Source organism: Sminthopsis crassicaudata, chromosome 2 (assembly GCF_048593235.1).
Source record: "Sminthopsis crassicaudata isolate SCR6 chromosome 2, ASM4859323v1, whole genome shotgun sequence".
Taxonomy (NCBI): domain Eukaryota; kingdom Metazoa; phylum Chordata; class Mammalia; order Dasyuromorphia; family Dasyuridae; genus Sminthopsis; species Sminthopsis crassicaudata.
The window spans coordinates 397959764-397972786 of record NC_133618.1 but is presented as its reverse complement, the minus strand read 5'-3'; the positions used below and the strand labels follow the sequence as shown (position 1 = coordinate 397972786).

Sequence of the window (13023 nt, the reverse complement as noted above, 5' to 3'; positions counted from 1 at the left end):
ATTTGGGGGCAAATTTACTATAAATGTATCAATAAAAAATTTAAAAGCCATGTCTTCACTTGAAAAACTAAAAAATAATGAACAAAAGTCTTCATCCAACAGAAAAAGATAAAAGATGAGAGCTGGTAATGAAACTGAAAATAAAGCAATTAAAAATAAAAGACTGATTTTGAAATGATCAACAGATCTGAAGTAGGAAAACTAATTTTTAAGAAATCACCAAGTTACCAAAGTTGGGGGGGGGAGAGAAATAACAATGAAAGTGAAAGAATTCTGGGTTTCCCTACACTAATTTCAGAGAAAAAAATCAAAGAGGCCATTAAAAGAGTCACCCTACTTATACCCCAAAGCATCAGGATCATGATTTCACAAGGGAATCTACCAAACAGAAATATGAATATCACTTTCCTTCTCTGAGGCAAAAATATTTTTCCATTTAAGGCAATGAATAGGCTGGGGGGGGGAACCCAGTAATGAGATTGTTATCATAAATATACATACAGAAAGTAAAATAAAATATTTACAAAAAGAACATCTCATACATGAAAGTTCACCCTAATAGAATTTTAATTATTGTTAATTATTAAGCAGAACAAATATCAAGCTGAAAAAAAAAAGTTTATATCATAATTAGATGAAAAGAAGGCTTCTGGTAAAATGCAGCATTCATATATGTCAAATACAAACATTCAACTCACTAAAAATATTATAGTACCAGATTTAATATATACATTTAAAATCATAAGCTAATATTATATACAACAAAGAAACAGTAAAAGTATTCCCATTAGACACAATAAGTCAAGGGCTATCTATTTTTATGTGGCAAAGTTTTAGAAATAGCTATAGTAATAAGGCATGAAAAAAATGCATTATCAGTAAAGAAATGAAAATATCTCTTATTTGTAAGTAACATGGTAAAATCTCTAGAAAACTAAAAACCTTCAAGGAAAAAAAAACTGAAAAATTACTTTAGCAAAAATCATTTGCATTTCTATCACCAACAAAAAAATAAGAGAAACTATAGTGCAATACTATTTGTTATGACAAAAATATACCAACTATTTGGTCACTAATCTAAAACATATAAAAAAGATACATAAGGACTTCAAATTAATTTTAACAGAAAGCATAGAACTGAACAGCAAATATAGTTAAAAATCAAACCCAAATCAAATTATATGTTCAATACAATTCATCAAAATACCAAAAATTAATATTTTGATATTTGATCAATAGAATTTATTTCATGAAACTCAATAATGTTATAACAAAATAATATCAAGAACTATGCAACATGTTTAACATACATTGAATTACTTGCTGTCTAGGGGAGAGGAGTGGGGAGAAAAGGAGGAAGAAAAATTTGGAACACATGATTTTGCATGGGTAAATGTTAAAAACTCTTTGTATATATTTTGAAAATGAGAACTATGCAAAATAAAATGGATGAAGGGCTAGCATATTTTAAAAGATATATTTATATAGATATTTTATGAGGCAGCTTAGTATGGTGAATAGAGAGCCAATCCTAGGAATATCTGAGCTCAAGTTCCACCTCTAATTCATTTGGGGGGCATGTTCCTTTACTAAGTCACTTGGTCTTCAGTGGCCCAAGCAACTCTCCATAAAACTATTCATTTTTCAATTATATCTGTGATCCCATTTGGATTTTTCTTAGTAGATACTAGAGTGATTTGCCATTTCCTTCTCCAGCTCATTTTACACACGAGAAAATGGAGGCAAACAGTGACTTATCCAAGGTCACATAGTTTTCTAGGATAGATTTGAACTTAGGGACGTGAGTATTCCTGACTCCAGGCCTGGAATAATATCCCCTCTAATATCTAGCTGCCCCAATGAAATTATTGGTTTAGTTTAAAACAAAAAGCTCTCCAGTAAGTCTAAAAACTGGCACTGGGGAAAAAAAAAAAGTACACACAGATAAATATAGATATACACACACACAACACATACAAACAGATCAGTGGAATGGAAGAGAATTCAGAAATGCAATCTAATGTATAAGAGTTAGTGTATGAGAAATTTATTTTAAAAAAAAAAACAGTGGGGAATGAAATTCAATAAAAACTGTAGGGAAAATTGGATGAATGGAGGAAGATGAGTTTTAGATCCATGCCTCACATTTTACATCCAATTAAAAGTTAATGGTAGTGTTGAGCACCGAAAGGAAATTTTTAGATATAGAGACAGAAGAGCATGTTTATCATATCTGTGGACACAAATCTAGAAAGCATTAAATTTTTGCATAAAATAATTAGGATCCCAATAGAATAAAAAACTAGAATGATAGATTAAGAACATGAAGTTTATCAGGGATAAAGTTCTGGAGAATGTATGTGTAAATGAGAACTAAAAGCTGTTTAAGTGGAAAGAGTAAACATTTTTGCAGACTTTCAAACTTTAGTAGTCATTGCTTTCTAAAATAATGGTGATATTAAACTTCATTTAGTATTATCCCCATTGGTAGTAAAGATTTTCTTTCCTTTGAAATAGGAAAAATCAGTTTTTGATTAAACATTGATTAAATACTTACTGTTTGCCCAGTGCTGATCTAAGTAAGCCTAAGGAATATAAAAGAAAGTAAAAACATTCTAATAGAAGAAGTAACATGCAAACTGTGTGCATATGAGATATTTAGAGTAAATGGAAGATAACTTCAGATGTCAATAGCATTGAGTAGGGACCTGGGAAAATTTAAAATGCAGGATTTTAACTGGGACTGGAGGAAAACCAGAAGATGAGAAGTGAGGAAGAAAAGCATTCTGGACATGGAGGATAACCATTGAGAATTCTGAATTGAAAAAAAGAGAGAGAGAGAGAATTCTGAATTGGAAGCTAAAATGTCTTGTACAAGGAAGAGCAAATAATCTTGGTGTTTTTTAAAGGTGTGTTACCAGATAACTAGAGAAACATCATAGACTTTAGGACCAGAAGATATCTAAGAAGTTGTATAGGTAAACCCCATCATTTTAGAGATGAACATTCAGGCCCCAAAAAGTCTAGTAGCCTGCATAAGTAGCAGTAGTAGTACCAGTAGTACTAGTAGTAGTAGACGGCAGGATGTTGAAACACAAACCCAGCTCTAATTCTAAATCTTGTGCTTTTTCTAAAACATCATTTTCATTTGAAGAGATTCCTAGAAATGTAAAGCAGACTCCCCTCCAAATGAAATAATATTCACTGGTAATGAAATCCTTAGGAATAAGCATGGACAGGTCCCACAAAAAAGAAGAGGTAGAAAATAGATCTTTATATCATTCTTGCTGATACACTTAGTCTAAACAAATAAAGAAAACATCAAATCACAGCACATACTAGGTTGAGTCTTTATTTATCCAGGCTCTTTGGATATAATGGATTTCCAAAAGTACCATGTGTTAACTTAAGTTCCTGTGATGTGTTAGCCCTATCAGAAAAGTTCGTTTACTGAGAGGCATTTTCTCCTGGCATGTGCTCCCAGGAGCCTGACCAAATTCAACCTCCTCAGACTCCTCACCCAAAAAAGAATGCTTATGTTTCTTTTTCAAAATGCTAGAGGTTCCATTACCACAGGTTCTAGGGAGGTAGGCAGAAAAACAAGGCACAAGAAAAAGAACTTGTTTTGGGTGAACCGGGTAATGCCATAGCCTCTCAGCTCTTTGGTAAAAAGCAAAAATATTGATGAAAATAAAAGCAACTGTTGTACAAAGCCTTTCCCGCCATTCTCTTCCACATTACCACAAAGATGGTGGCCTTGGTATAAAATTTAAGTTTATCACCCTTATAATAAGGTCAATAAATTTCAGAGCTGATGGGACCTCACAGGTCAAATAGTCCAATCCCCTGCTTTTACAAATGAGCAAATTGAGGCTCATAGAGGTTGTAATTTGTCTGAGCTCACTTAAGTTGGCAGTTGTGGACTGGGATAGAGAATCCACTTTTCTTGATGCTTAAGTTTTCTACGGTACAACATTGTCCCTTTTAGTATTTCTTTTTTTAATTTCCCCTAGTATAGCACCCTTGTTTCTAAAAGGGAATAGTCCAAATACAATTAAGCATTTAAACCATAAAACTACTTCATAAGTAGTTGAATACAAATATTTGCATACCTTTCTTTGCACCAAAAGGATGAAATTATTATTTTCTCCTAATTCTAGCTAATTGCAAGCACTGATATAACTATATGCCTCTTCCCCCATTATAGTTCACTGACTTTATATGGTAATAGGAAATAGTGTTCATAGAAAAGACAACCCTGTTGCTTTGATTTGTTCCTCACTCCTGTCCACCCCACTTTCTCCTAGTAATCAGTCAGTAGAAGTACTTAAACCATTGGAAGCATGCAATGCTTTCTGTTTTTGCAAGTCCAGGGCAAAACAAAATGCTTGGTGTACACTGTAGAAGATAAGAGTTTCCTCCTCTTTTGTGCAGTACTCTCCATGGTACAGTGAACTCCTCACAGAAGGATTGCACTGAGCGAGGAGAACCTGGATACCAATGTCTGCATAATCTTTGCGAACTTCTTTGAGGGTCTGGATTCCTGCTGTATCTAAAAATTGCAAGGTACTGCAGTCAATCACTATGGTATGGAGCTCTGGGGGCTCAGAAGAGAGGTTCATAGAAACTTCATCCTGACAGCCATTGAAAGTCACCATTTTCTCTTTAAGCTTTCTCTTTGCTGCTTTCTTCTGTGCTGTCTTCACTAAGACTGGATTGATAGTATTCTTGTACAAAGCAGATTTAAAACATTCTTTGTTGATATAATAGAGGGGAGCTACAAAACGAAAAATCTTAATTCCTGGCTCAGTCTGAAGATTCTTGTAGGCACACGTGGACTCATAGATTTCAGACTCTTCCACATGACCAAGTATAGGAGCTTCTGGCTTCTGAGTACGAAGGATGACACAAAACATAGAGAAGCAGACCCCAATAAGCAAACCAATTTCAGTACTTATCAGTGCAGAGGAAAGCATAGTAACAAACCAAATAAGTGTATCCATTTTGCTAAGCCTCCACATCTTGGGCAAATCACCAAACTTTCGAAGAGCTCCCCGAAGATTTACAATGGTTATCACTCCAAGGACACATTTTTGAAGTGAGTAGAATAAAGGTGCTATTACAAGGAGGACCAATAAAAGAATCAATGCTGTCACCACACTAGAAACTTGAGTCTGACAGCCTGTTGATTCTTTGACTAAGGTCTTGGCAAGAGCTGCACTGGTTGTGAAGCAGTGAAAGAAGGCAGGAATGATATTACAAAAACCAATGGCATACATTTCTTGGTTGGCCTTGACTATGTAGCCATGCTTCTTGGCAAACATCTCTGACAGTGACACAGTGATAGCAAAACCAATGATGGAAATAGCTATTGCATCAACAGCCACATTGGGAATCAAGTTCCAGTCTGGTGCTTTGGGGGGCAGGAACCCAGTAGGAATGTGTCCAGCTATACTGGAGCCATACTTCTCATTCAGTTTGCCAAAATGAGATGCCAGTGTGGCCGCCACAACAACTACCAACTCAATGGGAATTGGTGCCTTAAGCTTGGATTTGAAGTGTTCATTGAGTTCCTTGCTTGGCACAAGGACAAGAAGGCACAAAAGACTAGTAATGAGGTCACAGAGATTGGTCTTGTGAATGTTTTTGAAAATATATATCCAGGTAGTGATAAGAGAGCCCACACCACTACTTCGAGGGATGTTTAGTCCTAGAAGATATTTGGCCTGAGAAGTAAGAATAGTAAAGGAGGCACCAGTGACAAATCCGCTCAGCAAAGCATCGGATAGGTAGACAGAGACAAAGCCAACTTGAAACAGGCCCATGGCTATCTGAAAGGAAATCACATAAGAGGTTAAATGTGCAAAACTTTTCTCCAATGGAAAGGAGTACTTATAAATTTTATAATTCTGCCTTTTCTATTGTTTAGTTAGATATGCTTAAATACTTAAAAGATTTGTAATTTTATTGGTATGGATTGTTCCTCCAACACCACAAATTACAACATAGTAAATTGTCCTTAAAAGTTAAGATGGAAGGAAGGAAAGAGGAAGGGAGGGAAGGAGAGAGGGAGAGAAAAAAAAAGAGAGGAAGGAAGAAAAGGAGGGAAGGAGGAAAGAAGGAAGGGAGGAAAAATAGGAGAAAACAAGGGAAGAAAGAGAGAAAAGAAGAAGAAAAAAGGGGGAGGGAAGTCTCCCTATAATCTACCTACTAATGAATTTGTCTGAACTTAGTCTGGTCTCCTAAAGGACAGATAATAGTTACAGGACTTGGACTAAAAACTTTTCTAGCTTTGGTACGACCTGAAAGAATGTATATTCTTTTCCTGGAATAGTCTCTGAAAAACAGGATCAACTTTATCCTACAATAGGATTTAAATAGAAATCTAAATTTTTAAAATTAATTGGTCTTTGTCACCCCAGAAATTTTCCTAATTTTTATTCTTACTCTTCTCTCCTTATAATTTTGTTCTCATCCTTTCTCTTCACGAAGATAACCCTATTGAGACAGACATTAAGTGAATTCAGAAACAGACCCCAGGACTTGCCTTCCCAGTACTAAACAAAATAAGTTACTTATATTATCACTGTTAAATATTATCCAATATAACTCACATTTATATAAGTGGTTTCTTTTAGCTTAAATACTTTATGAAGAAAAACTGCAAGTATTACTACTCCCATTTTACAGATTAAGGAAACCAAGGCTCAGAGAGTAGAAATGTATTGACCATAATCCCAAGGAAAAGGAAGGAAAGGGAATAAGAATAGTGTCTGTGATGTGTCAGGCACTGTGCTGAGTGCTTTATAAATATCTCATTCAATCATCACAACAATCTTGGGAGGTGGATGCTATTTTACAATTGAGGAAATTGAGGAAGACAGAAGTTAAGTGACTTATCCATAATTACACAGCTAGTAAGTATCTGGACCAGATCTCAACTCAGATCTCCCTGATTCCATTGATTCCATTCCGGTTACTCTAACCATTGAGTAACCAATAAGCAAACCAATTTCAGTACTTATCAATTCCGAGGAGAGCATAGTAACAAACTGTTAGGATTACTAAGTGAGAACTCAGGTTTTCTGGACAATTACAAGGTGAGAACTCAGGTTGACTTGATAGAGGGGGCAAGCTCATTGGCTGGAGTGGTTCTTCCCAGAAGCCCTTGCATTATCCCAGGCTTTGGACAAGAGTTAACAGCAACTGCCTGGAGACAACGGTTCGTTACAGGAAGAAGAATCTGTCTGAGAGATTTGAGTAGACACAGCAGATCTCTTCCCAGAGAGCGATCCAGCAGCTTCTGGAGACGACAGCGCGCTACAATTGGCGCCCAACGTGGGGCAAGGACTTTTGCTTATCCTGACAAGAGGAGCTAGACCAGACCTTTGCAAGGGCTTCTGGGAAGAACCACCCCAGCCAATGAGCTTGCCCCCTCTATCAAGTCAACCTGAGTTCTCACCTTGTAATTGTCCAGAAAACCTGAGTTCTCACTTAGTAATCCTAACAACAAACCAAAAATCTATATTTTGCTAAGCCAGGTATAGGGCATACAAAGACAAAAGCAAGACAGCTCCTGTAATCACAGCTTACAATTTTCACTACTTCACTATATATACTACTTCATTATTGAAGAAGTGCTATATACACAAATAAAGCATACAATAAAATATCTTTTGATATAATTAAGAACTCTGCATAATATGATGACCAATAATAGTTCTAAAAGATTGATGATGAATGGCTCCCAAATAGATGTTTGGGCATCTTGGGCAAATCACCAAACTTTCTAAGAGCTCCCTGAAGATTTACAATGGATATCACTCCAAGGATATATTTTTGAAGGGAGTGGAATAAAGGTGCTATTACAAGGAGGACCAATAAAAGAATCAATCCTGTCATCACACTAAAAACTTGAGTTTAGCTGAGCTAAGAGAAAACTAGAAATAGTAAAATCAGAATTCAAACTAGGTCTTCTCAATTCTAAATCTGTTGTTCATTTCACTATGCTATACTGTCTCTCCCTTAATATCTCTAAATACTTGAAAGAAAATCATGACTTAGGGAATCTTTGATATAAATTAGCAAGGACATGATTGATAATCAAGGGAATCCAAGAGACCTGAGAAGTCACCAATAAAAACAAAAATCCCTTTTGGGACAGCTAGGTGGCATACCAGCCTTGGAGTCAAGGAAGACCATGCAAGTCATTTAATTCCAAGTGCCTCTCCTCCCCACCTCCTGTCCACCTACCTTCCACCCTCCCCCCCAAAAAAAATTCCCTTCTAATTCTCATTTAATATTTTTGTTCCCAGATGGTTTCTTTGCAAGATGTTATCTGCAGAGGTTAATCTACATTATGTCAGTTTAAAATTAACTTTTGAATTGAAATTAACTTTTTTAAATTATAAAATCACAAGTTAAAATTTAAAGCCATCTTTATTCATGTTGTAATAATCAAGTATTGATAGCAAAAGAGAACCTTGATTTTAAAAGGTATTAGAAGAGGATCTTGTGGGAAAATTATAATTATGCCTAATACATATATAGTAATATTATGTGGCCTGAAAACTACTTATTTTAAAAAGGACCTATTTGTGCAATATATATATATATAATTTTTCCTGAGGCTGGGGTTAAGTGACTTGCTCAGGGTCACACAGCTAGGAAGTGCTAAGTGTCTGAGATCAGATTTGAACTCACGTGCTCCTGAATTCAAGGCTGGTGCTCTATTCACTGCGCCACCTAGTTGCCCCACAAAAATATTTTTTAGCATTTCTTTCTCAGACCAAAGAATTGGAAATTGAGGAGATGCCCATAAATTGCGAATTGCTGAATAAATTATGGTATGTGACTGTCATGAATTATTGTTCTATAAGGAAATGATGAGCAGGATGCTCTCAGAAAAACCTGAAAAGTCCTCCATGAGTTCAAAGTGAAAAGTACTGTGTACAAAGTAGTAGCAATGTTATGGAATGATCAGCTATGAATGACTTTACTATTCTCAGCAATACAGTGATCCAAGACTAACTACTCTGAAGGACTTATAATGAAAAATGCTATCCGTACCCAGACAAAGAATTGATTGTTTGAGTATACTTTTTTTTTAACTTTTTTTTTCTTAGGATTTTTTTTTTTTGGAAGGTAAAGGGAGATCTATCTATGTTTTCTTTTGCAACATGATTTTTAGGGAAATGTTTTGCATAATTTCACATATGCCTTCTTAGTGGGGGGGGGGGGAATCTGGAACTCAAAAGTTTTAAAAACAAATGTAAAAATTGTTTTACATTTACCTGGGGAAAATAAAAATATTTTTAAAATTTTAAAACTTCCTATTTTAGTCTATAAATAATTGAAAGAGTATCATGTAAAAGTGACATTTTCAGAAGTGTCCTGGAGAGGGCAAAGCAAGGACCAACAGAAACAAAGATCTGGGTCCAATATGAAGAAAATGTTCCTAATCATTACAGCTGCTCAAAAGCAGAATAGACTATCTTAGGAAATACTGAAATTACTGTCACTAGAGCCCTCCAAAGTTTGGAATACCATTTATCAGGGATTTTGTGGAAGAGATTGAAGTTTATGGTAATGGCCCTTAAAACTATAAGGTTTTATGATCCCATGAAGTAGAATTAACTAAGTTTTATGAGATCTTGGAAATTAAAGCTGGAAGAGACCTAAAATATATATTCCAACTGCCTCATTTTTCAAATGAAGTAAAATGAGGAATAGAGAGGGGACATAACATGACTAAGGTCAGATAAATTGCAGAGATGTAATCTAAACCCTGGTTTGCTGAGCCATTCTAAATCAAGTGATATTCTTACTATGCCTCCCATGACATGTACTTTTAAAATGTGGTTTCAATGAGGTGGGTTGTTGAGAGGAAATCTAAGAAGTATGATAAACCAGCACTTAGGGTAAGTATGTGATTTTGTGGGTGTTAGTCTTCCCTTCAGCATTACAAAGCTGCTTACCTCCCACATCTTTCATATGCAATTCTTGTCCACCTTTTCCCATAAATCCACCATGTTGAATTTACCCAACATGTTGGAAGACTTCTTTTAGTATCTTGGGGATATTACGACACCATTTAAACTTAGTATCTGTCATTTTCAACATGAGACTAGCCCATCTTTTCTAGTGTATATATATATATATATATATATATATATATATATATATATATATATATATTTACTTCATAGTGTTTTTTCATGCACAAAAGTCATTAGTGGTAATTTGCCTATTTACAAATGCACTAAAACTTTCTACTTCAAGAACATTTTCCTGTCTCCAGAGCTTTTGATACATTAGCATCTCCTCAAGTTAATCAACTGAAATCATAAGAAGGCTCAGACAATGAACAATAAATTAAATTCTGGCAAACCGAACCCATAAAGCAAAATATTTTTTAAAAAGCTTTTTTATAAATTATAGTTTTCAAGACATTATAATGACTCACAGAAAAGCATTACTTTTGCAAAAGCCTGTTTTGTTTGTTCCACCACTTACCTGATAAATTCCAGCTATGAAAGTTACTGTTGTGCCAACAGTAATTGCATAGCAGCTTTTATCACAGATTTGTCCTGAGGTTTGGTTCACAGGTGGAATGATGACACTTTCATTTATGTGATTAAAAATTCCAGGTTTAGCTGTATGTTCCACCCCATAACCAGCTTTGTGTATCTCCCGGTCAACTACTTCACCAATCATGAGGCATAACACTCCAAAAATGCCCACTGAGATGTGTCTGGATGTTCCAAATAAGAAATAAATTATTCCAGCAAAAAAAGAAGTGTACAGACCATAAATTGGCTCTTGGCCTGCCAGAAGGGAATATGCAATGGACTGTGGGACTAATAAGATTCCTACAACCAATCCAGACATTATATCTCCAAGAAGGTATTTTTTCAGATCATACTTAGGGAGCCATTGTAAGACTGGCATGAACCCCAAAATCCATTTTTTTGCTTTGGCTGGGCTACAACAGCAAGTCTTCTTTAACTTTTTGACCATACATTCTTTAAAGTCAGTATTCTTTTTCTCCTGAGGCTCCAGAAGAATTCTATGATAATGATGGCACCGGTTTTCATCTTTAACAAGGTCATTGGATGAGCTTAAATAGCAATCTTCTTCTTTGTCTGACATTTCTGGAGACGAATCTTTCAGATCCCTAATATAAAAAGAATAACATTAACAAAGCATTTATGCACAATTAAGCAATTAAATTCAACAGATGTTTTATTAAGCACTTACTATATGCAAAAAGCACTAAACTAGGTATAGGGCATACAAAGACTAAAGCAAGACAGCCCCTGTAGTCACAGCTTACAATTTTCACTACTTCACTATATATACTACCTCATTATTGAAGAAGTGCTATATACACGAATAAAACATACACAAAAATATCTTTTGATATAATTAAGAATCCTGGACAATATGAAGACCAATAATAGTTTTAAAAGATTGATGATGAATGACTCCCAAATGATGTTTGTAGGAGTAGAAGAGAGATGACTATGACCTAAATTTGTTTGATTGTCCTTTTTTGGGATATATGGGGTAGTGATACTGATGGGGAAAGGGGGGAAAAAACTAATTTTTTTAAAATGTTCAGGAAAAAATGAGGTTAAAAGGGGTAAAAATAAAATATACTGGATACGAAATAACAAATTATTGTCAAATAAAATGTGTATTAACATATTAAAGCATTTTCTCGCCTTATATGTGAAAATGTTCACGTCTGTATCCATACCTTGTGATCCAGTGATACCACTACTAGATCTACACCTCAAAAAAAAAATCAAAGGAAAAGGATTTGTATGTATAAAAATATTTAGAACAGTTTTTGTAGTGGTCAAGAGCTTGAAATTAAGGGGTGCTTCTCAATTGGGGAACTGCTGAGAAAATTATGGTTTATGAAAGTAATGGAATATAATTATGCTATTAGAAATGAAATGTCTAGTTTTATTGACACCTAGGAAAACTTATTTGATCTGATGTAGAGTGAAATAAGCAGAACACAGTAACATTACAAAAGTAAACTTTTAATGATATAAGAATTCTGATCAATGCAGTGAATGATTCCAGAGGGCTCATTTTGAAAAATGATACCCATCTCTTGACCGTCACAGTCAATAAACATTAAGTGTTAAGTACCTGGTATATGCCAGGCACTGTGCCAATATAAAGAAAAGCAAAAGACTATCCAGACAGTCTCTGCCCAAGTTCACAACCTAACAGGAGACACAGCATGTAAAAACATGCTATTTCAAGATAAATAGGAAATAATAGAGGAAAGGTAGTAGAATTAAAAAGAATTTGGGAAAATCTTCCTGTGGAAAGTGAGATGTTACTTGGACTTAACCCAGGGAAGCCAAGAGCAGTGATAAGAACGGACAGCATTTCATACATGACTGACAACTTGTGAAAACTCCCAGAGTTGGAAAATGGAATGTCTTGTTCAATGAACATCAAGGACACCAGTGTCCTTGTATAAAAAGAGTATGTTGTAAGGAGGGGTATGAGGTATAAGACTTGAAAGTTGGAGGGAGGAATGCTAAGTTGTAAAGTGCTTTGAACACAAGAACATTTTATATTTGATTTTGGAGGTGCTAGGGAGCCATTGGAGTTTAAGTAGAGGAATGACATGATTGAATCTATGCTTTAAGGAAAGAGAGTTAGCACTTGGAGCACAGAGTAAAACATGTTTTTTGAATATGTCCAATGTAGGAATGTGTTTTGTCTGACTATGCATACTTGTACCAAAGATTTTTATCTTTTTTACTAGAATGGAAGGAGGTAGCAGAGAGGGGGCATTTTTATTAATTTAAAAAATAATTTTAAAAAAGGAATATTCAAATTTATTGAAAATGTTGCAGTTCCCAATAATAACAAATATGTGTATGCACATACACCCACAGAAAGATTGGGAGGTGGAAAAGAATGTGTATAAGCTGAGAGATCTTTTATAAGAAGTGATATCTGAACTGTTCTTTGAAGGAAACTTATGAAGAG

The 13023-nt window shown here is 35.0% G+C and overlaps 1 protein-coding gene across 2 annotated transcripts in view; it reads right to left on the bottom strand.

Annotated features, from left to right (window-relative positions):
- Window positions 1–599: 599 nt before the first annotated feature.
- SLC26A2 (solute carrier family 26 member 2) overlaps window positions 600–13023 on the bottom strand; it is a 29207-nt gene continuing 16783 nt past the window's right edge. Inside the window, exons 3-4 of one of the 2 annotated variants that reach the window (XM_074291756.1) lie at window positions 10516–11176; window positions 600–5831 (exon numbers count right to left, since the gene is read on the bottom strand). In XM_074291756.1, the coding sequence (XP_074147857.1) occupies window positions 4311–5831; window positions 10516–11151 (2157 nt within the window). In that variant the 5' untranslated portion in view covers window positions 11152–11176 and the 3' untranslated portion in view covers window positions 600–4310. The remainder of the gene's footprint in view (window positions 5832–10515; window positions 11177–13023) is intronic. The other variant, XM_074291757.1, reaches the window with a different exon arrangement.